Source organism: Chenopodium quinoa, unplaced genomic scaffold (genome assembly GCF_001683475.1).
Source record: "Chenopodium quinoa cultivar QQ74 unplaced genomic scaffold, ASM168347v1, whole genome shotgun sequence".
Lineage (NCBI taxonomy): Eukaryota > Viridiplantae > Streptophyta > Magnoliopsida > Caryophyllales > Amaranthaceae > Chenopodium > Chenopodium quinoa.
This window is the reverse complement of record NW_018745684.1, coordinates 5,368,754-5,396,630: the sequence shown is the minus strand read 5'-3', so window position 1 is coordinate 5,396,630 and position 27,877 is coordinate 5,368,754. Positions and strand designations below refer to the sequence as shown.

At 35.5% G+C, this 27,877-nt stretch overlaps 2 protein-coding genes across 3 annotated transcripts; both read left to right on the top strand.

The window, feature by feature from the left end:
* Nucleotides 1–253: 253 nt before the first annotated feature.
* LOC110717644 (3beta-hydroxysteroid-dehydrogenase/decarboxylase-like) lies at nucleotides 254–10,495 on the top strand. The gene is made up of 12 exons (XM_021896395.1): nucleotides 254–889; nucleotides 2,867–2,956; nucleotides 3,052–3,185; nucleotides 3,273–3,443; nucleotides 4,592–4,708; nucleotides 4,798–4,877; nucleotides 6,289–6,493; nucleotides 7,691–7,808; nucleotides 8,523–8,697; nucleotides 9,363–9,507; nucleotides 9,707–9,770; nucleotides 9,863–10,495. Exons 1-12 carry the CDS (start codon nucleotides 652–654, stop codon nucleotides 10,057–10,059), a joined length of 1,734 nt encoding a protein of 577 aa, XP_021752087.1. The 5' UTR covers nucleotides 254–651; the 3' UTR covers nucleotides 10,060–10,495.
* Nucleotides 10,496–11,880: 1,385 nt separating this feature from the next.
* LOC110718151 (flowering time control protein FPA-like) lies at nucleotides 11,881–24,458 on the top strand. 2 transcript variants are annotated; one of them, XM_021896951.1, is made up of 6 exons: nucleotides 11,881–12,455; nucleotides 14,079–14,324; nucleotides 14,691–14,822; nucleotides 15,021–15,928; nucleotides 17,991–19,329; nucleotides 24,165–24,458. In XM_021896951.1, the coding sequence occupies exons 1-5, from the start codon at nucleotides 12,183–12,185 to the stop codon at nucleotides 19,315–19,317; spliced, it is 2,886 nt and encodes a 961-aa protein (XP_021752643.1). In that variant the 5' UTR covers nucleotides 11,881–12,182; the 3' UTR covers nucleotides 19,318–19,329; nucleotides 24,165–24,458. The 2 variants fall into 2 exon arrangements, with proteins under 2 accessions (XP_021752643.1, XP_021752642.1); XM_021896950.1 differs by having other exon boundaries at nucleotides 17,991–19,333.
* The last annotated feature ends 3,419 nt before the right edge of the window (nucleotides 24,459–27,877 follow it).

The following is a 27,877-nucleotide window of genomic DNA, read 5'->3' as shown; positions in this document are numbered from 1 at the left end:
GAATTTTTGGCAAAAACCTAGCTGTTTTATAGCCGTTGGCCCGCGGGCCGTGCCTGCGGGCCAGCACGGCGGGCCATGCCCGTGGTCGTGCCGGGCCGTGCCTGGGAATTCTCAACCGTGTCCGTGGCACGGCCCGTGGCAAGGAAGTTGAACTTCGTGCCGTGCCGGGCTGCGCCGAACGGCGGGCCGTGCCGGGCGGCACGCGGGCCAACCCGGCCCGTGCCCAGGTTTAATGACAGGACTATATCTTGACCCATATGAGACACGCTGACACCTGACATCTCACGGCATAGATCGTGCGGTTCGTGACACTTTACACTTAACCTACACATGACTACATGACTCGTGACTAAAAACAAAAGGAAGAACAAAAAAAAAAAAACCTAAAGACGTAATAAATCCGTCCTTTAATTGTCCTTTTACATTTTGTCAGAAGAAATAACACACCTTTTTGCAGCAAACTAAATTAGTGGTGGATATAGGCATAGTGGTGCCATTGTCCAAATCACACTTTCTCTCTCCTCCTTATACCTCGGCTCCACCACTTCCCCCCACCAATTTTCTCTCTCCTCTCTCAAATCAAATTCAATCTTTACGTTACATTTTCCCCGCCATTCTCTCTCTTCCTCAGTTACCAGTTACAGTTCATCAATGGCGGAAGATCACATCCCTAACCCTAGCTCAACCTGCGTCGTCATCGGCGGCCAAACCTTCGTCGGCCGATTCCTCGTTTTACGCCTCTTGAAGCTCGGTAATTGGATCGTTAGAATCGCCGATTCTTCTCCGAGTCTCAATGTTGAGCAGAATTCTCTCGTTTCTGACGCTGTTGCTGATGGTCGTGTTTCGTATTTTCAAGTTGATGTTCGTGATAAATCTCAGCTTGTTCGAGGTAATTTTTTTTTTGATTTTTAGGGTTCTTCGAAGTTTAATGTTGTTGATTTGTTCATTTTATGATGGAAATTTTGATTTGTTTGTGTTGTTGTTGGAGAATTAAGCTGTAGAATGATAATTTGATTAGTTTGGTTGAAATTGTTCATCATGAGAAGTGTATGGTGTTACAACATTGTTGGAGCAAATTGATAAAGTTAAAGGAGATTATCTTCGGTTTTATCGAAATGTAGTCATTTTGATCATGACCTCATTTTTAGTGTTTTGATATTTGGAAGGACAGGAAGAAAAATTCAATGTTTAAGTCTAATTCATTGATAAATTGCACCGAGTGCTATAGTGTTGATATCTTAAATTTGTCCACGGAATCTCATCGTTTGCATACGATGAAGGATCACTGTGTTTATAGTCAATGTATAGGCTCATTGACTTTGTTTTCTTTGGTATTTGGCTAAGTTCTTTTAAGAGATTGGGTCTAGTTTTCGACTTCTCTACATTGGTGAGTAGGCAATATGTAATGTGGGCTTTTTGGCAAGTGAGAAGTGTAAGTAAGAGGCTGTGATGGGACTATAATTGTGTATAGGATTTGGAAAAGGTATATCACTGAGTTTTGGTACTCCCAAGAGTTGAGTCCTTGGGTTGTCTTCCGTTCTATCAGATTTTAGGCTAGAAATTTATTCGTCATCATGAGCTTTGTGATGGCATTCTGTTTTGGTTTGTTAGAGGTATGAGGGTTTTAAAGTAGTTTCATATGCTCAACAGAGAGATTGTGTGCTCACATCCTAACCGCTTCCCAGTTTCACATCGATAGGGATATTCTAGTCCCAAACAGTATATAAAAAGGCGCGCATAGGCGCTAGGTGATTAGGGGAGAGCACCTTTTTTTATCTAGGCGAGGTGGACTCAAAGAGGCGCACCTGAGGCACACTTGAGGCGCATACAGGCAAATTTCTCCAATTGTTTATATTGTGCGCCTCACTTTAAAGAGGCGCAGCAGGATCTTCATCGCCTCATTGCGCCTTGAGCCTTTTTATACATTGGTCCCAATGTCATGATTAATTGCAGGCCGGGAGGCTGGATAGAGGTTTTTTGCACTTTGTGTGGTGCGTAAGGAGTCTAAGGACGGTCAAGCGGCTAATCTGTTAGTGCATTATGAATATATAATGTATACGTAGATTAGGTGTTTAATGATACAAGGAGAAAAGAAGATTGTCTAGTCACTATGTTGCTATAGGAGCATTTTGAAATCAACTAAATTGGGCTTCGTGGTTTCAGAGCATAAGATTCTCTTCATGATCTTTCCTATTGTGCTTATGGTTGTTGATGAATGCTGAGTGCAGCTTTATATGTTGAGTGCAGTTTTATATAAACTTACTGCAGTAAATCAGCATGAAAAATAAGAATCCTTTGGACCTAATGAAGGTAGATGGGAAGAATGAAAGAAACTGAAAGTAAAAAGTAGAAAATGGCTTATGTAAAGGGGAAGATAATATCAGGACAGCTGGTGGATGTGATACTGAATTATAATTACCCATAACATATTGATGTTTTGAAAAAAGCAAAGTGGTTCTCACTTCACAAGGAAAAGTAGTGGGACTCTGTTACTTAAGTAAAAGATTATGGAAGGATGCTACTCTTATAGAAGATAGGATAACTAGCGGGCGATCTTGTTGTGAGCCATAGCCCGTAGGGTCCTGATTCCCAATTTTTTTTTTTTTTTGAGTATTAGATATAAGCAATACGTTGCTTACACATGCTAATTTTGCTCTTATGGAGTTTTGCTGAGCCAGCAATTGTGAAACTGCTTCTCATTGCTTTTGGATATTTTAAGTCTTGGGATGACATATTGATCTCTTCTAATATTGCCTGTTTAGATTGGTCCCTTTTATCATTATCTTACAGTGTTCTCTTCTAGTTGTGACACCTTCAGCAGACTGAGATTTGATGACTTAATTCTTCTTACTTTGTTTCACTGCAGCTGTTGATGGTTCGTCCGTTATTTTCGTTGCTGAAACTTCTGGTGTATCCCAATGTAATCTTTACGAAAGCTACATGTTTATTGTTCAAGGTAATTTCTTTTTAAATGAGAGTGATTAATTCATATGGAGTTTATGATTGTTGCAGAACTACTACAATACGTATTATCTCTATGTTGTCCATCAGGTGCCAAAAATGTCATCAATGCTTGTCGAGAGTGTAAAGTCAAACGACTAATATACAACAGTTCTGCTGATGTTGTTTTTGACGGTTCTCATCATATTAGAAAAGGGGATGAATCCATGCCCTACCCGTGGAAAGTATGTATCGTTGAAGTTCCTTTCTTATTCTTTGTTCACACCTTTTGAAACATATGAGGTTCTAATTGACTTCCTACACTGATACAGTATACAGACATGTTAATGGAAATGAAGGCTCAAGCAGAAGCGCTTGTTTTGTATGCTAACAACCATGATGATCTATTGACCTGTGTTCTCCGTCCCAGCAATATCTTTGGACCATCAGATACTCATCTGGTGCATGCTATGGTGAATCAAGCAAATTCTGTCTGGGCAAAGGTCTGGTAATTATTCATGTCTATATCCTCTCCTTGACACCATCCCTTTCCCTGAGCATGTGGATGGAATATGAATAAGCCTATTTTCATGGGTTGGCTGTGGGTAGAGCAGGGTTCAGTGTCATTGCAGCTTCTACTTAGTTAGATACCACAATGAAGTACATTCTCTGATTGCCTAAGTTTCAGAGATTTGGTTATCATATGTGCCAAGCTTCATATTGCCCTTTTTATTTAATCAAACTGTTGTTGGTCCAAAGTGAAGTGTCAAGTATGCAACATTTGTATGCAAGATGAAATGAAGAGTTTGAGAATTATAGCTGTTTGCTAACTAGTTTTGTATGATCTGCAATATAACATCGTTTGGCAGGTTTCCCGAACTTCTCAGTGTAAGCTGTTGTTCTTTCCCTACATTCTTGCAACCCAAAGTTCAAAGAAATGTAAGATATTTTAGAATTATATCTAGGAATAGCATCTTGTTTCGTTTGGCAGCCCCTTGAAGCGCAGTGGACAGTGATGAAATAAAATGCATGCATCCCATTTCCATCTTCCACACGGAAAGTCAGAGTGTTAATCTTTTTCTTCAAGCCCTGGGTGATGTGAATATGTGATATACAGTTACCACACAACTGACTAAAAGAAGCGAACGACTCTAGTTTTGCAGATCTAGGGTCTTTAGCTAAAAATTATATTGAGAATTCAACTATAATGATTTTTGTAATTTAAACGCTCTATGTCGCCGGGTAAATTTTTTGTTGCCATGGCAGGAGAGGCTAAGAGAGAGGAGTTGAGTGACTGACAGATTATAATTTATGTAGATTGCAAGGGATAAATTAGAGTGGGGTGTTTGGGAACAAGATGAATAAGATAGTGGAGGAGTTGTTTTCTTTTTTTCTAATTTTTTTTCCTATGGTATATAATATTCAGATTTCAGATACCTTCCTTCAAAATCTAACTTACATGACTGCACAACTTTATTTGCGATAATTATTTAGTTTATATTTCGTATTCTATGCAATAATTATTCACTTATTTTCCTCTTCCCTTTTTGTAGTTTTTTTTCATATGCTTTTTATCGTGTGTATATGCCAAATCATTTTTTCCCCTTTTTTAAAGTTAATTCCTTATCATGGACATATCTCCCTTTTCCAGTTTGTTTTAGGCAGTGGTGACAATCTCTCCGACTTCACCTATGTTGAGAATGTGGCCCATGCTCATATATGTGCTGCAGAAGCTCTTATTTCTCGAAAAAATTCTGTGGCTGGAAAGGTAATTCATTGTTTTAAATTGTTTTGCAGTCTTGCTCAGTGCATTTTATTACTATTTGGCCTTTATGTTTAAGATTTTCTCATATTTAGGCATTTTTTATCACAAATCTCGAGCCAAGGAACTATTGGGAGTTTGTATCTCGGATATATGAAGGTTTGGGATATAAAAGGTGCGTTGAAGTTTTATTTACAGGGTAGCTCCTAAATAAGTTTTCTTTTTTGCTAGGTATTTATAAGTTTGATGGGAATGAAATTATATTTTGGTCACATTTTAGGCATTTTAGCTTTCTCTTCAGTGTTTGTTCACTGACACGGGGCATGATTGTCACATGGTGATTTGAGTCGATTGATGAAAAACCTAGTTCTCTCAGCCTTTGTTGCACAGAAACCTCACAAATGTCGTGTTTTCCCATTTTTGGAATCTCTAGGGAACCTAATGAAAACCTCTTTTGGAGACTACTGACCACCATTGATTTCTGTCATACAGTTGAATATATACTATAATAGTTACCTATAATTGTCTATATAACTGGCTATACTTATATCAACTATAAACTATTTGGATGTTCCAAATTTTCTTCTGTTAAAAAACATGTTTTTCCTTTTCCTCACTTAGTCTCTTATACGTGGGACAAATAATAATATTTGTAGGCTTTGAAGTGAGCCTGATATGGCTTCTTTTGGGACTTTTTTCCACTGCTGATTCAACAAATTGTCTCGAAGAATGTATTGTATCTGATTGCTATATAGTTAGCACGATTTGAAAGCCTTTGCTGACTAAGAATTTTATTAGTATATGCTTCTTTCTGTTTTTGGACGACTTATCACCCTATACACTAGTGGATTTTCTCTTTTTTTCGTTTTTAGAAAAAGAAAATATGGTCATACATAGTTTTACCATTCTACCATTGTCCTTGTCTCCTCGATATAATGTGGATTTTTCCTTAGAGATATAATGTGTCCCATTGTACGTGTCTTTGTGTATTGTTATTATCACATGTGCATTTAATGTCAGTCACTATCCTAAAAGAAATGTTTCCCCAAGCAACATGTACTTAAAGATGTTTGCTAGGTTTTTTCGGTACAGTCGTTGGTTGTTTTGGTTAAAATACTTTTTTATCTGCATTTTCGTCTTCCACTGTATTGGTTAACTCTGTGTTTTTATGCCTTTCATTTTTGGGGTGGTTGGGCTCAATGGGTGGCACACTTTTAAAGTAGTTATAATTTTGTCTACGAAGTTTAGTAGTACAATGTTACCACAATTAGAAGATAAACTGTTGTTTCAATAATTGGCCACGTGGGAATTGGAATTTACTCTGTGTTAGAGTATTAGTTTGAATCACTAATGACCTTTTTTTGGTTAATTTTATTTTATTTTTAAAAATACAATTTCTTGCTATTAATCTCCCATGATGTATGGAGTTTAGTATTGTATTATTATTTTACTATCGAAGTGCTACTAGTAGTATATAGTATTACTTGCTCAGTGATTAGATTACTGCTTGTGCATTTATTTGTTATGTTCTTTATATTTTTTATATTCCATTATTCTGACTCATTGTCAAAAAACAATAAATGTAGGCCAAGCATTCGAGTTCCTCCTAAGATTGTCAATTTTTTGCTTCCGCTTTTGAGGTGGACAAGTTACAAACTGGAATCTGAATCTGATGTCAAAGGCCTCTTAGTGTCAGTTCAGTTTGCTATTGAATCATCACTGTTTACCAGAACTTTTAATTGTTCTGCAGCTAAAGAGCACATCAATTACTCACCTGTTGTTCCTTTGGAAGTAAGTTTGACCATATTGCCTACTTTTCCAACGCTTAATTATTGCTTTATCCTATTTTTCTTGTGCCTCTGTTTATGTGGTTTCCTTAGTTATTATTAAAACCTGTCAGGATAGATTAATATTTTGCAGCAGTCAGAAAAGGATGTATCTTATGCTAGAGCTTTAAGGCCTTTCATTATGTTTATATTGTTCCTTCTAGCTTGCAACTTATATGATAGAAGTGACTGGTCTGTTTCATGTCATCTTTATTCATTTTTTTGGGATAACAATCGAAGTTGTGCTTCTTTACCAATGTATATACTCATTTTTTCATCAAGAATGAGATCTTTGTTGGACACTTAATAGTGGACAATTTACTGAGAGTGAGGGATTTCTTAAGTGGTTAGAGCTTCCCTCCTGATTCCAGGAGATTCTGGGATTGATTCTCACCCCCGCCCTTGTGGCTCTCTAAACAAAAAAAAAAAATTAGTGGACAATTTACTTAATTTGCTGCAGAACTTTCTATAGATCTGCAATAGGAAAGAGAATTCCCTCTGGTACTTGTTGTCACATTGCTCCTACCCCTCATAATTAAGGATTTACCTTCACTTCACCAAATAATCTCCTTTCTTGTGCATTGGATATAAGTGATTAAGTGGTAGTAGGTTTGGAAATGTACTCGGAAGTAGTTTTTTTTTCTTCCAGGAATCTTGTTAAATTTTTTCTGGCACTTCCAAGTACTTTAAGTGACTATATTGTCTGGTCTGTGGGAACACATTGTAACTCTGTCAATTAAAATGTTATAATATCTACTCTGAACTTCTATAATTTCCTAGTAATCAATATTTTGTAAGAAGGAAGCCGGACATTGTGGAGATGTTTTCCTTAATAATAATAATAAAAGATAAGAAATTAAAGGTGATAAAACACAATTATACTACAACTAGGGCAATTTCTAATACAACAGAAACACATTTCTACTCACATGAAGCAATGGGTGAAGATGTGAGCCCATAATTATTTTTGAGTTAGTTATAAAACCTTTAGCTCTATCTATCATGATCTAAACTAGACCTAGCAATGTTGAGATGATGTTGTATGTTTGTGGCTCTTTTGAGTTATTAGTTCAATGTTAAGAGTCTCTCTCTTATTCTGAATAATGTATAAAGAAGGATTGTGAGAGTTTATAATCAACTTCTGTGCTCTCACTGGCTGCAGGAAGGTATTGCTTTGACTGTCAAGTCATTTTCTCATTTGGCTAAAAGCTCGTTACCCTCTAAACAACACCAGTTTAAGGATTATTCAAAAGCAGAAGAAATTCTGGGATATGGGAAAGGTTGTCACTTTCTCCTATGATTCTTCATATATCTGATTTCCTTTTAGCACAAATTTTTGCAACTATTGCTGTTCAATCATCATGCCTTGAAGTATGTGCTAAAATCTTAAGCTCTTCTAGTGACTACCTTAATATAATAAGCCCAGTACTCAAATCTCCTCTCTTAGTAATGTCTAGGGAAGATTCTCAAGTTGGCATCACCACCTTTCTATGTGGAGGCCACTTGAGCCCATGTCCTTCAAGGCTTCAGTTATCTTAGTCATAGTGGGGTATCATTGCTTCCAGCTTTTTCATTCAGTCATGATATGCATGCATGCATTGTTTGGCTTGAATGCAGTGAACAATTCCTCTGGTGCTAACCTACTTATTCAGCTGTGAAATTGTATGGCGACTAGTTTGGCATGAATACAGTGAACAATTCCTCTGATTCAGCCAAAAATTTTCTTGGATGATGATTTTTGAAAGAGAAGCCTTATTGAGAAGATGCTTCTCCTTTTGCTGCTCATGTTTTAGTATGTTTTTTTGTAAATCATACATGTTTCATGCCTGTGAACTATTGGTCTTGGTGGTTTTTGTTCTTAGCCCTCTTTTTACACATATGACACCTATATGACATCCGGAGGATGGTATTTCTTGTCAGTTTTATCTACAATTTTAATTATGTTTGTCGACTTTTTCGCTAACTTCATTTCCTTGATTTTTCTGAAAGTGCAGTTGCTGACATATTGCTTTGGAGGGACGAGATGGAAACATTTACATGCTTTCTTATTACGTGTGGATTGTTCTACTGGTTTTTACTCAGTGGACGAACATTCATCTCATCTACTGCTGGGCTCCTATTGCTGGCCATGTTTTTTCTCATTGTAGATAGCATTCTTCCAGTTAACATGTAAGTATCGACATGTTGCAATCTCTAGATTTGCATGCAGTTCTGTGCTTGAGTTATGGTACCTGTGCGGTCTTTTATTTCTGCACATCTTTTGTGAACTTATACTCCTATATCTCTTGTCAACCAGTTTGCATATCTTAACCGAATCACCCCAAAATGGGCTGATAATTACTGGAGTGTAATCATTACTTTCATCCCAAGTTGTAGAGTGATTGCCATGTTTCCCATCTACAATAGTTGGGTAGCAATTGATATTGCCCCTTGAACAAGTAAAGTGTTTGCCATGTTAACTATTTACAAACTCTTTGGAGTGTAGTTGGTGAGTGTAATTTGATCAACAGTGTTGTGTAAGGGGGATGGATCGGAGATAGATGTTTGCTGAACGTACACTTGTTAAATATCAAGGACAATATATAGGGACTTCCATACTAGATAGGTGGACTTTACAACTTGGAATGAGGGGATCAGGAGCATTGGACTTCCCATAATAGATAGTGTTTGATAAACATACAGTTCCTATTGCCCATTGGTCAATGCCTCGTGCAAATTGGATTTCATATTTTTCTGAGAAACTTTGACTGTGGTACCTTGTGTGAAAATTACTTGTCAAGAGATTATTAGCGAGAACAGTTACTCAAATGTCTTTACAACGTATTTGACTTCAGCTTCAAGAAGATATCTATCCCTTGTTTAGCAATCTCAGAGCCAACAATGAGAAACATGCTTGACAATGTAGCACTTATTTGGAATGAAGGGGTTCAATTTGCTAAAACTTTGGCACATGGAGAGGATTGGAGCTTATTCATAAAGGTACCTACATTGTCTCTTGTAGTGATTTGATGTGCATCTGCATGCAACCTACTGTTACGTTATTTTGTGGTATGAACTTAAATAAAGTTGCTAGCTAGAGCTCTTTTGCAGATTATAATTTTCCAAACGATAAAAAGTAATCATATAAATGTTGATGCTGTTTCCAGCTTTTTATGTGCTCATTTGTTGATTATTACAGGCAGCAGTTATTCTGTGTTTTTTCAAGTGGATCTCACATTCATTGACCTTTTTATTAGGATCAGGTAAGTTATCCTTTCTTACTTGTTATTAATGACATATTGAAATGTTTCTTGTTCCTTTTATTTTCCTCTAACTTTGACCTGGATGAATGCAGTGCTCGTGTTTGCGTTCACGTCATTCTTTATCTATGAGCAATATGATGATGAACTTGATCAGTTTTTTAGGGTGGTTGTCATTGTTGCAAAGAGTTTATTGACATTGTTGCTAAGAAGTCTTCCTCCGTCCATTATCTCAATCCTTTCTGCTGACGATGATTTGACTGAAGAACAAAAGCAACCTGTTGTGAAGTAAAGATAGTAGATTTCTTTAACTCCATGTATACACTCACCATGTGATCTGATAATCTTAGATCATCAGAAGAGGCAAGCCATGAAAATCGTGATTCTGAGTCGTATGAGGCACATAAATTTGTTTGAGGGGGATGTCTCTGAATTTGGCTGTCAGTAAGTTGCTTCAATCCACTTTTACTGTGGTTATACATATAATAAGTCTGATGCTGTTTCCTGTGAGTGCCTTGCTCCTGCTAATCGCGGCAACACATCCTTGTCGGTCAAATATTTTGTGTGTATTAGATGATGTATATCCGTGGTTTGTACCATGTGATTAACATCAGAACCATTTAGCTTACTATGGAATGTTATTTGAGCAAGTAACTGCAGTGAAAATTCTGAGAATTTTGTACAGACTTTATCTAAAGTGATCATGAGCTTTTCTTTTTCTTTGGTGCTCAACGTGCTTGTTTCCTTAATTAATTCACGGTGATGGGAATGTCTAACTTATTTCCTTAATTGAATTTATTAAAAGGTAAAATGGAAATTTTAAAATAAGGGAATTTCTAGGGCGTTACATAAATAAAGTAATTTTATCAATAGTATAAAAAAACCTTTATTTATTTTAAGGTAACTTTTGATTATTTAGAGCAACTTTAAAACGGATCACACTGATTTTTGTAAAATTTTGTGTTCCTTATAGGATTAATTGAAAATTTTATTTTAATAAAAATAATATTAGAGTTTTCATTTAAAGGCCTTTATCCTCAACAATGATTTTAGACTCACCAAAAAAAAAAAAAAAAAAAACCCACAATCTCTCGTCCAATTTGTGTTTTTCTGATCTAATCCGATTGTTTTATTAAAGATATTGAACAATTAAAAGTCACACATACACTCTTTTAGATCCCAACATATACGATAAACTATGACCCAATCCTATTACTCTGATATGATTCGCTTTGAACTTTTTTTTTTTGGAAATTTTATACAATAACCTTTTACTATTGACTTTTCTAAAATGTGCCCCCCTTTTTTAAAAGTTATACGTTGTAACCTTGTACAACTAGTGTATCACTACTTCACTAGTGACCTTGTTATCCAGCTTTTGATTCAATCAACACTAGTGGGGCTTACTTTACGCCTATATATATTTTTTCTTGATTTGCGTGCTAAAAAATGTTCCATTAAAGGTTGTAAGGGTCATTTTGGGAAAAAACAATAATGTCTCGTTTTGTGAAATGTCTCAATTGGTATGTCATTATTATTTTAGCTGCGTCAACACTTAACCATAGCCCTCCAAAAGCCCAATTCTCAAATTTTATTCATTTTTTTTGCTATAACCTCCAAATTAAATAACTTTCGCTTCTCCAATTTTTTATTTTTATTTATTTATTTATTTTGTGCATTAGCACGGATACTCTCTAGCTAAACTAAACTAATCTTCTGGCCTGTGCAATGCACATCTTATTCATAGGTATATAATGTAATTTTTTGTTTTATAATATGTTTTTAATTTATTGGTAGAAGAAAAAGGGGTGGAAATTAAATAAACTTATAAGAGATGTTAAGTTGGAGGAGAATGAACTAAACAACATTAATATGCATTGGAATTATGGCTATTTTTTATTTTTAATTTTTATTATATGTTAGAAAAGGAATTAAAAGGATAGATTAAATAAGGTAACATGTGGCATTATTCAACAAAAAAAAAAAAAGGTGACACATGACAATGAATGCATTTTGATTTGTGTTTTTAATACTAGGTATAGATACGAGGTAGGTGAACTAAACATAACATTAATCGATCCTACGTGAATAGTAGATTAGTAGGAGTATACGAGAAGTTTGAAAATCATTGACCACACGATCTACAGTGATAGTCTGCGACTGGTAGTGGGCAGCAACATAACAAAACGGTTGCTAATAAAATTGTGCGGCCACCAACTCACCGTCGTTCAATTCCTTCTTTATATATAAATACAAAACCCAACCCAATCTTCTCTCACATCCTTCTTACTCTCTCTCTTCTCAGATTCCTTCTTTTCTTCTCTAATCACAAACCCTAATTTCATCTTCCCCCTAATCCCTAATTTCTAGGGTTTTCTCTTAAAAAAAACAAATCATCAATTAATCAATCAAGCAATGCCGATGAAGCCGAAGAAGCAACCCTACGCTTCAGAAATCGACGCAACTTCGAGTCATCTATGGGTCGGAAATTTACCTCCAGAAGTTACCGAATCTGAGTTGACGGAGTTGTTCGAGAAATACGGATTGCTTGACGGAATCACTTGCTACGCTTCCAGGAGTTACGCTTTTGTTTACTATAAGCGTGTTGAAGATGCTGTTTCTGCTAAAGATGCTCTTCAAGGGTTTTTAATTAATGGGAATTCAATCAAAATTGAGTTTGCCAAACCGGTTTGTTCTTTTCTTTGGATTTTTGTAATCGAATTTGTTTTTATAAATTTTTTGTTGATTGGATTTGGTTTTTGTGTTTTTAATTGCTGTTTGTTTGCGACAATATCTCGAATCCGAGTCGAATTTAGATGATGGATAGATATAAATTAGGGATTATCGTGGTATTCGGATTATCCGGTTTCGAAAATCAAATTCATCTCAATCAAATTAGGTACATCGATTATAGTTAGTTTACGCAGCACGATTAATTGAAAGAGAGGATTATGTGATAATCGGTCTTGTAGTATATAGGATTTAGTATTTAGGAGATTCAGGCCAAGATCAATAAGTAAATTCATAAAAAGTAGTGAAAATTGAAATTTTTTGCAGCGGTAGGCCTGTAGTGCTGTAATGAACATCTAAACCTGCTGACTTTCAGCTACAATCCTCTCGTTTAAATTGGATTATTCGCGATTTAATTTATTTTGGGTTAGGTTTTGCTGTAGTTACATTCATCGCAATCTTTGTCGATCAACTACGAATCTAATAAATCTTGTTGTCAATTAATAAAAATTATTCATATTAAACAACTATTACTCCTATATCACAGTCGAAAAATCGAAAATAGATTGCATTAGACCCGTAACAGAGGAACATCATAATGCAACCGAGATTAACAATTAAGTCAATCGACTAACTACATTTCTATTGAGCATTTGTTTATTTTAACTGAAATCCAATTCATATGTTCCGGATAATAGCTATAACTGATTGCACAACTTGAATGTATATTAGCTGAATGGCATCAAGTACCGAATTCAATTCTCTTTGTGGCCTCCAGACTTTCCACTGATACTTCATGCAGACTACCGCATCAATTTTACTCCAACGGGTTAGGATGGGGTCGGATGTACCCATGGATGCTATATATACTAGTGTTCCAAATCAAAATGCAGTACCTTTTTCACTCCTCATTGGCTAATGCAATCCAAAGTTTGAGTGGTGTATTATTTTACTTTATGTAATTAAACAACTATAAATTGCTCTTGCTTGGATGATATCAGCTAAACAATTTTACTCACAATGGCGATTACAATTGAGCGATTGTAGATAGTAGTGTATTTGTAATCAAAGCTTATCCGTTCGCAATATAAGATAGTCACATGGTTTTATTATCACCATTATTTATTTTGACCATGTTGATAAAACAAAGCCAAATAGATTTAGAATTGTCATCTTTGTGAACATAATAATCCATGCCAATTCATATTGCCTAAATAACTGTTGCTAAGATGCCATTTTTGTGGCGAATGAATTTGTTGATCTAATTTTCTAGTTCAAAGCAACTGCATAACATAAGGGCTTATGCCTATTCCGTGGTCTTCGTCTTTATCAATCTGCACCTAAGGTCAATAAATTGTCAAATTGCCTTATGGGAGGTCTTATGTTGCAATTCTGTATTCTTCTGTCTGATAACTTGAAATCATGAGAATTGCAAATTTTTTATAAAAAATTCATGTACTAAAGGTTAAAAAAGAGTAGTTAGTTTTTTGTTGCAGTTTTGTTGGCTATATTATCTGCGCTACAATTTTTTTTAGAGCTTTTCATGTGCTTAGACCTTCATAGTAGACATTGGACTTGCAGGCTAAGCCCTCCAAGCATGTATGGGTTGGTGGATTTGGTCCATCAGTCACTAAGGAAAAGCTAGAGGAAGAGTTGAGTAAATTTGGTAAAATTGAAGATTTAAAGTTCATTAGAGACCGGAATACTGCACTTGTTGATTTTGTGAGGTTGGAAGATGCTTCAGCTGCAGTGAAGAATGTGAATGGTTTACAAATCGGTGATGATCGCATTCGTGTTGATTATCTAAGATCTTATCCTGCGAAGAGGGTTAGTATATACTTTTTTAAAAATGCTTTCAAAATTGAGCTTTGCATTTGTAAATAGGTATTGCAATGTAGTGCATGGGTGCTGCATTTCTTTCTACTACTGCAGAACAACCACTTGCTTGCCATCCGCTCCTCTCTTTCTTTCTCTTTCTCAGATGTCTTGTTTTCTATACTATATTTCTTCATTTCACAGTAGCTTTAGCATGAATTTGCAACAGTGTTCTGGTATTACTTGCAAGAAGTGCATTTGTTCTCATAACTGGTTGTTTGGCCGACAACTAAATATTTTCTGAGAGTTCCCTCTTCTATTCACATGTGATTTTTTATGACCTTATTATCTTGTTTTTGGAATTTTGCCACCTAACAGGATCAGTCTGATTTCCATGATCCGGGAAGTGCACAATTCAAAGGCATGGGGGGTTTTGATCCATCTTGGATTAATCCAGACATTTCAAGGAATTACCCTGAGCCTACTTATTCAGGACACAAGAGAATGCAGGTATGAACCTTAAGCTGTGATGCAAGTAAAACTTTTCCCTGACTCTTAAAAACATCATTCTTAGCATCAGTTATGTGGGTTTGTGTAGACCTGAGATATGCGTGTTATATCTGTACTTAGTTTCATTTTTTATTTGTTAATCTTACGAGCGAACGGGTTTGCAAGACTCTTGGTGAATATTCTTATTTTTTTTTTCAGCCATCTCAACCATTAGGAGGACGTAAAGTGGGTCAACCCAGTAAGGTTTTATGGGTTGGATATCCGCCTTCTGTTGTGATTGATGAGGAAATGCTGAATAATGCCATGATACTGCATGGAGAGATTGAGAGAATAAAATGTTTCCCTTCAAGACATTATTCTTTTGTAGAATTCAGAAGTGTGGAGGAAGCAAGGCGAGCTAAGGAGGCCTTGCAAGGAAGACTTTTTAATGATCCTCGAATTTCAATAATGTTCTCCAACAGTGATTTGGCTCCTGGCAAAGATTTTGGACCGCCATATCCAGGAATTAGAGGGCAGAGGCCAGAAATGTTTGGGAATGAGTTTTCTTTTGGACCACCTGCTCACATAATGGATGCATTTCCTTCAAGTCGTAATATGTTGCAAAACAGTTTCCATGGACCTCCTACTCCTAATGGTGTGCTTGGACCAGGTATGCCTCGGCCATTTGGGCCTAGAGGGAGTATGGATCCATTATTGCCCAATCCAGATTTTCATGATCCCAATATGCATTCTACCATGTCTGAAATGACTGCTAATGCTCCAGCTAACCACAGAAAACCGTCTCCTTCTGCTGCTGGACTGCTTCCACCTCCCTCTTTCCCAGGTAGGACATCTTATAAGACAAGTGGGTGGGATGTTCTTGATCCAAACCAGCTCCCTAGGGAACCAAAGAGGTCTAGAATAGGTGGTCCAACAGGAAAAGGTGATGAATATATTGCAAGTGACCAACCTTATACTGCTGGTCCTGCTGGAATGGTAGCTGCAAAAGGAAATGTTATTGGGCGTGCTAGTGAAGATTATATATGGCGTGGTGTCATTGCCAAGGGTGGCAATCCTGTCTGCCATGCTCGATGCATACCAATGGGAAATGGGCTAGAGTGTGAACTGTAAGATTTTCTTCTTATATTTGGGAGTTTTCTCATTTGATATAGTTGTTTTAACGTTTTAAACTTCTGTGAGCTATGTTTTGGTGACCAATCTCTTGTCGCAGTTGGCTGTTTAATGTCACTTATTTGTCTTGGATAGTTATAAATCTTATAGCTAGAGTTTTAAATCGTGATGCGATTGTGGATCCTTTTTTGCAGACATTGTGGATGGTTTGTGGCTGTGGCGGCCTATTATTACAGTCGTAAAAGCTTAAATTCTTTGCCATCCTCAAAGATTCCTTACAATGCCACAGAATGTGGTGATGCAGCCACATTTCTATTATATTTTTGTCTGGTTTTAATGATATGCTTTTTCGGGGATGCCAAAAGAACATGAGTCTGTTAGGTACTTTGGTTCACCATCAAATAGAAAAGGGATATGAAAGGTATTAGGGGGAGGAGTGCAATCATAATATCGTATCAAGTAATCAAACCCATTTCTTTAGTGACTTGTTTGGTGGTCATCCTTTTTTAACCTGCCCTTATTTTTTTCTAGTTCCCCTCTCCCTCCATCTCCTTCTTTTGATCATCCTTTATGATCACTTCATCTCTCTCTCTCTCCATAGTTATCTTCCTCTTCCATATTTCTGATTACTATTAAAGTGAATTTTGTTTCTGGGGAGAAATTAACAAATACCCATGTAGCCAAGTAATGGGATCAAAATAAAGTTTTTTGAAATAAAAACATCAAACAACAACCTTTCCATCTATATGTTGGTGATAGATGTGAAGTTGTAACCAAGATGAAATGAGATTTCCCTTTTTTCAGTAGCCATCAGATCAATGTATGATTTGCTTTTACGTGTGATGCGTTTAAGAGTCGTATGAGACTATGAGCTCAGCTAGGAGTGACATCCCATGCCGTAGCTTTAAATAAGTGTAATAGTCTTTGATTATTTCTACATGATTGTTACTAACTTTATCTTATGGAGCCTAGTTTCTGTTTTACATCCCTGAGTCAAGAGTTTCAAGGCTTTCAAGAGGACATCACTTTGAAACTGAAAAGGGGGCAATAAAGAAGCTTTGTAGTATTTAGCTACCCTATCTTTAGACAGGATTATAGATTTTGCAATGTTTAGGTGCTCCCGCGATTATTTAGTGGATAATGTGTTTTGGGTCTATGGTGCTTTGAGTATTTGAAGGCCTTACTAGAGAAGGTTTTATTTATTTATATGTTTTATTATCCATCTGTGGTTGGTGTGGATATTCATGAGGCTGAGGTAATAGTTGGTGATTGTGGATTTGTGAATTCAGAGTAATTGCAAGGGGTAGGAGGTAGAATAGAAGAGGTGTCCATGGATGAACTTTCTGATTAGCTAGTTAGTTTTTAGATGTGTTACTGTTAACCTCTGTTAAATCTGATGACTGAGCTGTCGAAAGGATAAAGTTATTGAATAGTAAATGAGTGAAGCTTTCCTCATAAAAGTAAGTTGTTATTTTGATGTCATTGCCCCCTTGGTGATCTGGTTGTGCAGCTTGGGCTTAACTTACTCCCCTGTACTTTGACATGGTTATATTTGGCTGAGCTGCCACTGATTCTTTTTATATGTTTATAAGCCATCTAGGTATTATAGCTTTATCGCAATATCTAATTTAGTTTCAATTTGTTTCTGGATGCCAGAGATTTTGATTGATGAGTGCCACCTTGAAACGGTGAAATAATGTATTAAACTTGGGTTGTAAGCTCTTTTGTCACTCGTAACTCACTTGCCTATTTCCTTTTTATCTTCACATAATCTGTCACGTGTAACCCTTATGCCTGTTTGTCTGTTGTGAGCTTGGGGAACTACTATATACTGGTGATGTTGCTTGTTGCACAATTGTGCCTTTATTTAGGAAGTTGCTATGTGGTTTGAATGCATTTCCTAATCCATTTGTCTTTTTGTTTATTTTTAATAATGTGTCACAATATTGTTGGTTTACGCACTAATATTATAACAAGCGTGGCTGTTTTTAGTTATATTTGTGAACTTGATATTGAATTTGTAATGTATTTTAATAGGTTTTTTTTGTTTTTTTGCAGACCAGAATCTGTTAATTGCTCTGCAAGAACAGGGCTTGACATGTTAGCGAAGCATTATGCTGGTGCTATTGGGTTTGATATTGTCTTTTTCTTGCCTGACAGTGAAGACGATTTTGCTAATTATACTGAATTTCTGAGGTATCTTGGTTCAAAGGACCGTGCTGGGGTGGCTAAATTAGATGATGGGACCACATTATTTTTGGTCCCGCCATCAGGTTTCCTGACGGACGTTCTGAAAGTGAATGGGCCTGAGCGATTATATGGAGTAGTGCTTAAGTTGCCTCAGCAACCCCCAGTTGTCCCACCTCTTTCTCAGCCAGTACATCTGCCCCTTCCTCCCATTCAACAGTCAGAGAGCCAATTGGAGCCTCCTACACAAGAATATGTAGCTCCTGAAAAAGAGTTAGCTGTTCATATGGATTATGGTAGAGCTGTACATGATGATACACATTCAAGAGCATCCTTCCCAAATGCATCTGTTTCACAAAATCAATCTAATGAAGGTGTTTCTTCAACACCACGACCTGCAGTTACATTAACACCTGAGCTTATTGCTACACTTCATGCATTCCTGCCAGCCCAATCTTCAGCTGCTCAAAGTGCTCAGCCACAATTACATCCCTCCACCACAGGACGTTCTCAACCTCATTCAACAAATGAGAAAGGAGCTTTCTCGCAGGATTGGAACCAACAGCCTCAAGCGATTGATCCAACTGGTCAATCTCAGCAGTTTGGGATGCAAGTGTATCCTAATGCACCGCTGCTCAATAATTACCAGTCATACGCGTCCAACTCTAACATGGGCAGTCACCCTGTTCAAGTTCCTCCTGCAAATATGCAAATGCAAAATCCTTTGTACAACTTTCAGGAGCAGAGTTCTGTTTCTTCTAGGCCTCCTAATGTTCACCCTGTTACAGCACAAAGCCAACAGTTTGTGCCACCAATGCAAAATATGCAGCATTATCCCTCAGATCACAACTTTCAGAAGGGTTATGGGATGATGCATGGAGCACCTGTTGGCTCTTATGGAATAGCAGAAAGTCAGCAGCATAGTGATCCAGGTTTCTACCCTAATCAAGCTGGTGGTGCTGATGTTTCCCATGCAGAGATTATGTTGCCAACCTCAAATGGAAATATGAACTCAGAGTCTTTAAATCCACCTGAAAGATCACAAACATTGCCATCTGGAGTTGGTCAAGGCTCATCGGAGGTTGAAGTTGACAAAAATCAACGGTACCAGTCCACTCTACAGTTTGCTGCCAGCCTTCTCCTTCAAATACAGCAGCAACAGCAGCAGGCAAGCTCTCATATGGGAAATCAGCAGTGATATTTCTATTTGGTAGGTAGGTACACCTCATCCAACCATTTTTGGTATTGACTGGGCATTTCCTGATTATTGCTTTTTTGCTAGATGTTGGTAGCTGATTGGTAGTTTATTTTTCTGATTCATGTGTCCATGCTCCCGTCCTTTTTTTCTCATAGGGGGGGAGGGGGGCGGTGTTGTGATGGGGTTGTGACTCTTGTGAGTCCAATAGCTGCCATAGAGTCCATCAAGTTATGCTATGTTGAAGGCTTCTTTTATGTGTTAGCTGTCATAACTGGGTTGTTCTTTTGCTTGTGCTCACATCCTGAGTATTATTGGTTTTCTGATCATCTAGTCTTTTGCCATTTGGGTCAGGTGTGGGGGGCTGGCGGCTGTGCGAGGGGGTAGGGGGGGGGGTGGGGTGGGGTGAGGAAGGGGATCAATATTGCGGCTGAAGATCTTTAAATTCGTTAACTCTGCATTATTGTGATTGGTTTAGGAAATTTGTTAATTCTATAACAAGCATGCTTCTAGATGAAATTACGGTTATGTGTATACACTTGCGTTTTTTGTTGATTAATAATTCTGATTTAAACTTGACTTGGCTGAAATCCCTCTGAGGTAACCTTTTGCTATTGTTAGGAAATTAGAGTTGGCTGTGTGGGCAATAATTGTTTATATATCTTTCTCTTACCCCCCTCTTTACAATACAAATATACCAGGCCTAATTGACTTCAAGTAGAAAGCCTAGTAGAAAAGCCAAACATCTACATTAGTGCAGTAGTACCATTGTATCTGTCATCTAGCAATTTTGTAAGTGGAAATATAGACTTTTAGACTTTAGTAGATGATATATTGTATCTGTGAGGTGTATTGCGTGCTGTAGAATCATTGTAGGAAATGAGGACATCAACAAGACAACTGTGTGTCGGTAGATTCTGAACTCTTATGTGAGTGACGAAATAGGGAAATCAGCATGTCATGGAATTTTTTGGGAGAGCTTTAGAAGGTTGACTTGAGGGTGTGGACAAGAAGCAAGATCATTTTCTTGACGTTGAGAGTCTAGGTCAGGATTATGGGTGTGAAAGGGGTGGTAGATAATCCATAGGAAGAATTATTGAAGAAGTGTTGCTATTAGATTGGGAGATACTTGGTGTTGTGGGACAAAGGCTTTAGGATTCTGAGAACTTTTACAATAAAGACTTCTTATGGAGAAGAGTTTCCAGTAGTCTTCTTGTACATTTTGAGTATTTCTGCATTGCCGCTTTTTTGCTTCATTAATCACTTTTTTTGTTTCCTCCCTGGTTGCATACCATTTGTGTTTAGTATTGCTGATGCTGTGATATTTGGTTTCTGCTATGAAAGCATGTCATAAAGGTGCCTTTCGTGTGTTTGCATGTTGAAAAAAAATTCTGTTTATATTATTTTTGTGCATCTTGTTCATGTTTTTTTGTGTAGCTACATTCTTTGCTGATCATTTTATATTTGTTTGGCCCTCCTAAGTAGTGAACCTTGTCTATTTGTTGTAACTAATTGACTTGTAAATGTTTTTTCATACCAAGTTTATATTATATGTTAAGATGCCTCTATGTTATTCTTCTTGGATGGGCAATGAGCATAAGATGAGATAAAACGTTGTTCGGGGAAGGGGGGTTGCAAATTATCATTACTAGCGATTGGAACTTCAGAATTCATGTACTGACTAGGGCAGAGGAAGTGAAGATAATGTAGGACATCCCAAATTGTTTCCCATCTATAAGAGTTTGAGACACGCAAATTTGCATGTCACAAGTTTTGTGAGCAAACAATTTGGGACGAGAAAACACGGGGTAGTAGAATTGGACAAACTGTTAAACTGCCAGTTTACTGTATTTCTTCATGTTTGCAGTGGACTATAATAATTCATCAGGAATATGTTTATGGTAAAAGCAAGATTAGAACTAAAGAACAGGGTAAATCTCGGGTTTGACTGCATTTGTCAAATAGTCTGAACTAGCTAAGGTCTGTGCAATTTCTACTAATAATAATGTTAACTAAAACTTGGATATATGTAATTAAAAAAACCGGAACTCTGCTTAAATGCACATATGTTGAACATTTGAACCTGAAAATCTTACCTAAACAAACCTTATTTGTAAGATTGAATGTTATCAAAACTTAGATACTTTTCAATTTCTGATCTTTTTAAGACATGTAATTTACTTATTTATTACAACTGGATTTTGTAAATTTCAAATTCACCTATCTGGTCCATTTAACTGTGTCTTCCTCACTTCATTATTGTGGTTTCTACCGTGCTTCAAATAACGGCAAAAACTAAATATTTATCCTGTATTTCGTGAACACTAATTATCCCTCTTGCAATGAGTTACGAAAACAACCTAGGACGCGGAGTTAGTGGCCGTTTTCTGATTTTACATTTTCCTTTTTCAATTTTAACCAACTTAAGCGAGTCATTAACCCTGAAATTTGACCAGTTCCTTAATGCTTGCCGACTGTCAAAGGTTTAATACTCAATGATAATCCATACCAGCAGCCTGTTTTCAGTTGGCCATTTGGGTTCAACACTAGTGTCCGCAAGGTTGGTAGGGGTGCAGGAATTTGTACTCAATGTTGCCCTAAGCCAGTCAACAATAGCAATTTACTTCGACTTTAAAACAGGTTTATATGGATGTTCTGTTAGCCTGTTAAGCAGTCAAAATCGGCTCAAACGGTAAAGCTCTCTAATTGTCTAATCAGATGGATCAAAATATCGTTTCAGTCTCGAATATTATTAAGATCACTAAGTTACCTAATGTTTTGAATCAAATGCTAAACCCTCCCATCTCAACCCGCAAGATATCTGTTAGGATGTTTTATACACTTTTTTATTTATTTATCTATTATTGCGAGTCTCGACTTTTACTCTCAAATTACGCGTTCGTTCTGTCAATTCGAGGGATTATTACTTTGTGGGACGCGAAGCTTAAAGCGTTCCCAAGGGTTTGTGTTTTTTTTTTTTTTTTTTTTTTTTCCGAAATTTGCTAAATCTCTAGGCATCCCCCCTAAATCTAGGAAAATTCATTTAAAATCTGGCTAAAGAAAACTTAGTCCCATCTCTTACACTTGACCTGATAATTAATCACGCAAATTACAGTGTTGCTTAATTTTGGGTTCAAATTTCGAGGAGCAATTATGTTATAATAATAAACTTATAGTAGTATAGCATCTTAGAATTATGTAAATGTGCCATATTGAGTAAAATACTACTGTAAATTATTAGGGTCGGTAGCCGAGCTGAGCCAATATAAACTTCACGTAAAAATTAGGGTAGTCGAGCCAACATATAAACTTCACTTGTTTCGAAATTTTAACTGTTATTAGGTATTCGCTGTATACAATGCGCAACGCTTATTTGACTGTCAATATTTTTTGTGAATTTTCCCATAAAGTTCAACTTTTCTAATTTTATACATAGCGAAAATTTATAGTCAAAGTTCTTAAAATTTGGCGTAGCTAATTTGAATGTCTTACTTCACCCTAGAGTCAAATATATAGCTTGTTCGTGTAAAGTTTTTACACTATAATATCAAAAAGGCATCTTTAATACGTGGCTTGTTTAATTTGACATACTACCTTTGTTTTATGTTATGTTCAACAATTAGATATTTTCTACTTATACTATATATCAAATCGTTGTAAATAATATGAAACAGAGGTAGTACTTAATCGAACCTAGTGAGAGATACAAAAAGTCGAAAAAGCTCTAGCTAATATGGTTGAGGTCTTAGGGATGGTACCTATGAGATTAAATTTCGTATACATTCTGTGGCGTTTGAGCGTCTCTACTGAAAATGTTCTTAGTCTTTCATTCAAAATAATTTACTTTATTTAATTTTTTTTTTTTTTTTTGACTAAACATTCAAAATAATATTAGTGACGGTTTATAAGGATAGAAAAAGAATAACAAATTGTGAAGGACTAAAAGCACTTTAAATTTACATTTAAAGTATTATACTTATTTGATTTGAACATGTATGCGTCCAACCTGCTTGACAGAAAGGTTACAATTTTATAAAGCTGAATAGAGAGGATTTTTTTTTATACAATAAGATACAGGGGGTGCCTCTCCTATCATAGGAGGGGTGGGTGAGGTGAGCATCGTACTCAAGTCACTCCTAGGGGATATGGAGGGACAAACCGTCCCCCAACTCCATGATCCTCAGCCGAAAAGAGAGGATACTTATACTGCCCAATTTTTAAACTCTTTTTTTTTCATTAATTGCAATATTTTCAGATGTTTTTTTAATAGCAACACTTTTTAAACTATACTCCACTCTTTTTATTTTTTATTTTTTTTTCTTTCTCATATTTCTTGGTTTTCAATAAATTATTTATCTGCTTCAAAAAAAAAAAAAAGAATATTTATCTACTTCTAAAAAAAGAAATTACATAAGAGGTGTATTTACTTCAAACATTCTATTGTCTCATCCAAGCTATTAACTCAATCACGAATTTTCCTCAAAACAAAAAAAAAAAGGAAAAAAAAAAAAAATTAAAGCACAAATTATTATACTTGTATTTACTTTGAAGTAGGGAAATTTCATGAGTTAGGATCATAACAGCTAAAAATGACATTCTAGCTTTTATACAAGACACTATTTAAGTACGTTAGCGTGAGATGGTGTAATTCAAATTCTGTTCGATAAAATATTGAAAAATAATAAATCGATAGCAAAGTTGAACATAACACCTCATAGATCTAGCTAATAACTCACACCTAAATTTCATTGATAGTGTTTATTCAATAAATTTTACATTGAAAACCCATAAATGTTATTAATTTTACATGGGTAAATTTAATTAATATATTATTTTTCCATTTATTTCAGCCAGTGTAGAAGTTGAGATCTGTCTGCATAACGAGGAGCAGATGCAAAGTTACTGCATCAGTAAACCCATTGCGCTCAAGGGCTTAATCATTGGTAGTGGACTAGGCTAGTGGAAGGAACTAATTTAGGTTTTTTTTTTTTTTTTTTTTTTTTTTTTTTTTTTTTTTTTTTTGTGTTAAGTTGTGCTACCTTCCTTTCCTTTTTCCCTTTTGTAAGAATATAAAGCTACCTTAGTTTTTAGCAAATAGGAAATTAAATTTATCCATGCAAAATTTCACTTGAAAATTTTCTTTACTGTTTTCCTCCCTCCGTGTCTTTTTAATTGTCACATTTATCAAATGTTGCCTTGTTTATTTTTTTTACAAATGTTATATTTCATTTTTTTGGCAAAAACATACATTTTAATATTATAGCTCTCTCATCTCATGATCCTCACCAAAATCTTATACTACTTTATTTTTATTTATTTATTTATTATTATTTTATATATATATATATATAATTATATTAGCTCTTTCCTCTTACATTGAGTATTTTTCAATTAATTGTTAATTCTATTTTCTTTCTTATACAATTTTTTATACTCCAAAAACCCACTTACATATTATTTTATTAAAGTTAATTAAATTGCCTAAAACAATGTGTTGGTCAAAGTTCAAATCTTGAAAAAATGCGGAGAAAGTATATAAATTGAAAACGACATAAACACAAAATAGCTTAGCAAGGCCCTTTCTCCTCTACAAGGCACTTTATTTTCGGATTAATAAGTTTATTTTTTTTAGAAAGAAAAGAATAATAAATTTATATAAAAAATAATGAGTTTAGATTAGTTCAGTTGAAATAGTAAATCAACCAGATATTAATAACAACAATTTAAAAAATATCAGGGAAGGAATTTTTTACCACATGATGATCACACATGTTATTTTTAATTCATCTTTAGTACTTTCCTTGTTCCTAAAAGATGGTTACAATTGTCATTTTAGATGCTTCCCTATATTGATTATTTTAAATATTTTCTAGATTATACATCCTTCGTTTCTAATTTTTTTTGTCCCATTTGACTTTTTGCGATCTTCAAGACATGTTTTTAAAAGGTTATATCTCTATTTTTATACGCGTAAATGTTATAAAAACTAGATATTAAGTTTACAATGAGGCGAATCCCCAACAAGATATTAAACGACTATATTATCTCTTATAGATTACCATTTTACGCTCATGCTATGTTTGCATGATGTATGTAAAATATTTTCAATGAAAAATTAGTTTCCATGGAAAACATATTTCTAAGGAAAACCACACTTGTAAGATAGTTTTCCTTTATTTGGTTTTTACAAGTAGGTAAAAGAGAAATTAAACATAGGAGTGGGACTATGGAGATGGATGAGAGAAAAGTAGAAAGAAGATAAGGAGAAGGGAGAAAAATGTGGCTTCCTTTGTTTTGCGAAGGAAATTGTTTTCCACCATATGGATTCAATTTAATTTTTCACCATTGAGAAATTTATTTTCCACCCCTTCACAAACCAAACAAAGTAAATTAAGAAATCAGGGGGAAATCATTTTGGCCTTAGTATTAAGAGGAGAACTCTAATTATTGCAATGGGACTTCGAATTGCTTGACAAGGACTGTCAGAATCGGTTGTATATATATGGTTGAAAGGTATTTTTGGGTCAAATTCTTCTGTTATGTTACGTATTGTTGTGTATTGTTTTCCGGAAACTTAGGATTAGGGTCGTATTTATAGGCTAGCTAGGTGCGGAAAAGAGAGACTGCACAAGAAATAATTGCACTCTTTTAGAATTAAAAAAAAAAATATCGTGTCACGGTGCAGATGCCGTGAGGCGATGTATTTGCCGCGGTGTAATGCATTGAGCCGTGTCGCGGCATATCCCATCATTACTAAACCCGTTTTCAGCCTTCTATGGATTGGGGTAGTTTAGGGCTTAGATATCGGGCTTGTTGAAGGTTGTGTAAATAGGGTTAGGCAGATTGGGGTTTAAAATGGAAGAAAGGAAAGGCTCGGATTATGATTTGGGCTAAAAGGGATTGGATTAAGGGACGACTGGAGTAAAGGTATATTTTCAAGCAATTCTTAGTTTCGTTGCGCAACTTGCTCAATTAGCGATAAAATGTCATTCATCATTGAGTCAATTGAGTCGGGGAGACACAATTAGGTGTCTACAAAAGGGAGTATAGTAGATTAATTTTCAAAAAGCATTTAATAATGTTTAATAATTGATTTTTCTTATAAACATTTAATAGTATTAAATATTAATAGTATTAAATATTGTATATAACTATTAAATGATTTCCATATTTATAAAGATTTTTTTGGATAGAATATCTTCTGTGATTCTAATTTAATGATAAATGACAAAAAAACATTAAATACTTTACCATTTTTAATTTTGTCTTACAAGTATATATTTCATGAGCACAGAGCTTAAAAATAGTTCCATATTGTTAAGAGTTCCATTCATTTGAAGCCGAATTAAAAGGTTTGTTTGAGGTAATAATAATTTTACACTAAAATTGTTTCTTAGTTTATTGATTATAATTAATTTTATGAAAACTTAGGCCTTGTTTGGTTAATGTAGGAAGTAAATTCCCATGGGAAATTCTAATTCATGGGAAATTACTTCTTTTATTAAAATTCCTAGGAATTGCATAAATATGTTTGGTTGTCATGTGGGAATTTGTAAATCTTAGGAATTGTGAATGACCAAGGTAAGGGTGGGTAAGTAACTTCCCATGTTTTGTGGGAAGTGAAAATTCCCATGAATTGTGACTTTCCCCATTTTTGCTTTTTAATGTCAACCAAACAACATACCTAAAAGGATATTCATGGGAATTTTGAGTGCCCATAAAAACTAAAGGCAACCAAACAACACCTTAATGTGCAGAGAAATGGTTGTAAAAAGTCTAGCATACTTGTTAGCTTTGTTGTTACTTCTAATAATCAATCAAGGAGCAAAAGGTCATTTGGCTAGAAGAGAGCTTGATTATGAAAAACAATTTAAACTCCTCCGAAAACCAAGTGTTAAAATAATTAGGGTGTGTTATTTATAATTATTTATTTTTGTAGAATGTATTATGAATCATCTTCTAAACTTGGTGATTTTTTTTTGAAATGATTTATATTTATTACAAATTAGTTTGACCGTTGGTTAATGCACAACTTTATTACTGGGTGCGTGATTTTGTCAACAAGTATCTTAGAAGTTTTCAGTACTACAAATAGGCCAGGGTTGGCAATGGCTCAGATCTAGATTTGTTTAATGGATATGAATTGGGATATGTAGATTCGAATATGGATTTCGCAAATATTACCTGCGTTTCATATTTTTTACAATTTTGGAATATTTTATATATTTTTTTTTGAATGGAATAGGGAGGGATGATTTCATTAAATAATAAGAGACATTCGGCACTTACAATCATCCCTTAAGAGATCTAAATTCTCAATACAAGAATTAAACACCCCTAAACTAATGACATCCCTTTTGAATTGCTCCTGGATAATTTTAAATGTCTTTGCATCGTTTTTGACGGAGCTCCATCAATGCATAGCCGCAAAAGTAATAAAATTTGATTGGTCATCAAGATCTGCAAATTTGCAAGACGAATCTTCTAAATCTGCACCCCTATACCAACAGATCCGCAATTCCACAAATTTGAAAGACAAACCTTCCAAATTTGTATCCCTGCA

Coding starts and splice junctions, on each gene's coding strand:
- LOC110717644 (XM_021896395.1), top strand. CDS start 652: ATGGCGGAAGATCACATCCCTAACCCTAGCTCAACCTGCGTCGTCATC. Junction 3,186..3,272: donor CCATGCCCTACCCGTGGAAA/GTATGTATCGTT, acceptor ACACTGATACAG/TATACAGACATGTTAATGGA. Junction 6,494..7,690: donor CACCTGTTGTTCCTTTGGAA/GTAAGTTTGACC, acceptor CACTGGCTGCAG/GAAGGTATTGCTTTGACTGT.
- LOC110718151 (XM_021896951.1), top strand. CDS start 12,183: ATGCCGATGAAGCCGAAGAAGCAACCCTACGCTTCAGAAATCGACGCA. Junction 14,325..14,690: donor GATCTTATCCTGCGAAGAGG/GTTAGTATATAC, acceptor GCCACCTAACAG/GATCAGTCTGATTTCCATGA. Junction 15,929..17,990: donor AATGGGCTAGAGTGTGAACT/GTAAGATTTTCT, acceptor GTTTTTTTGCAG/ACCAGAATCTGTTAATTGCT.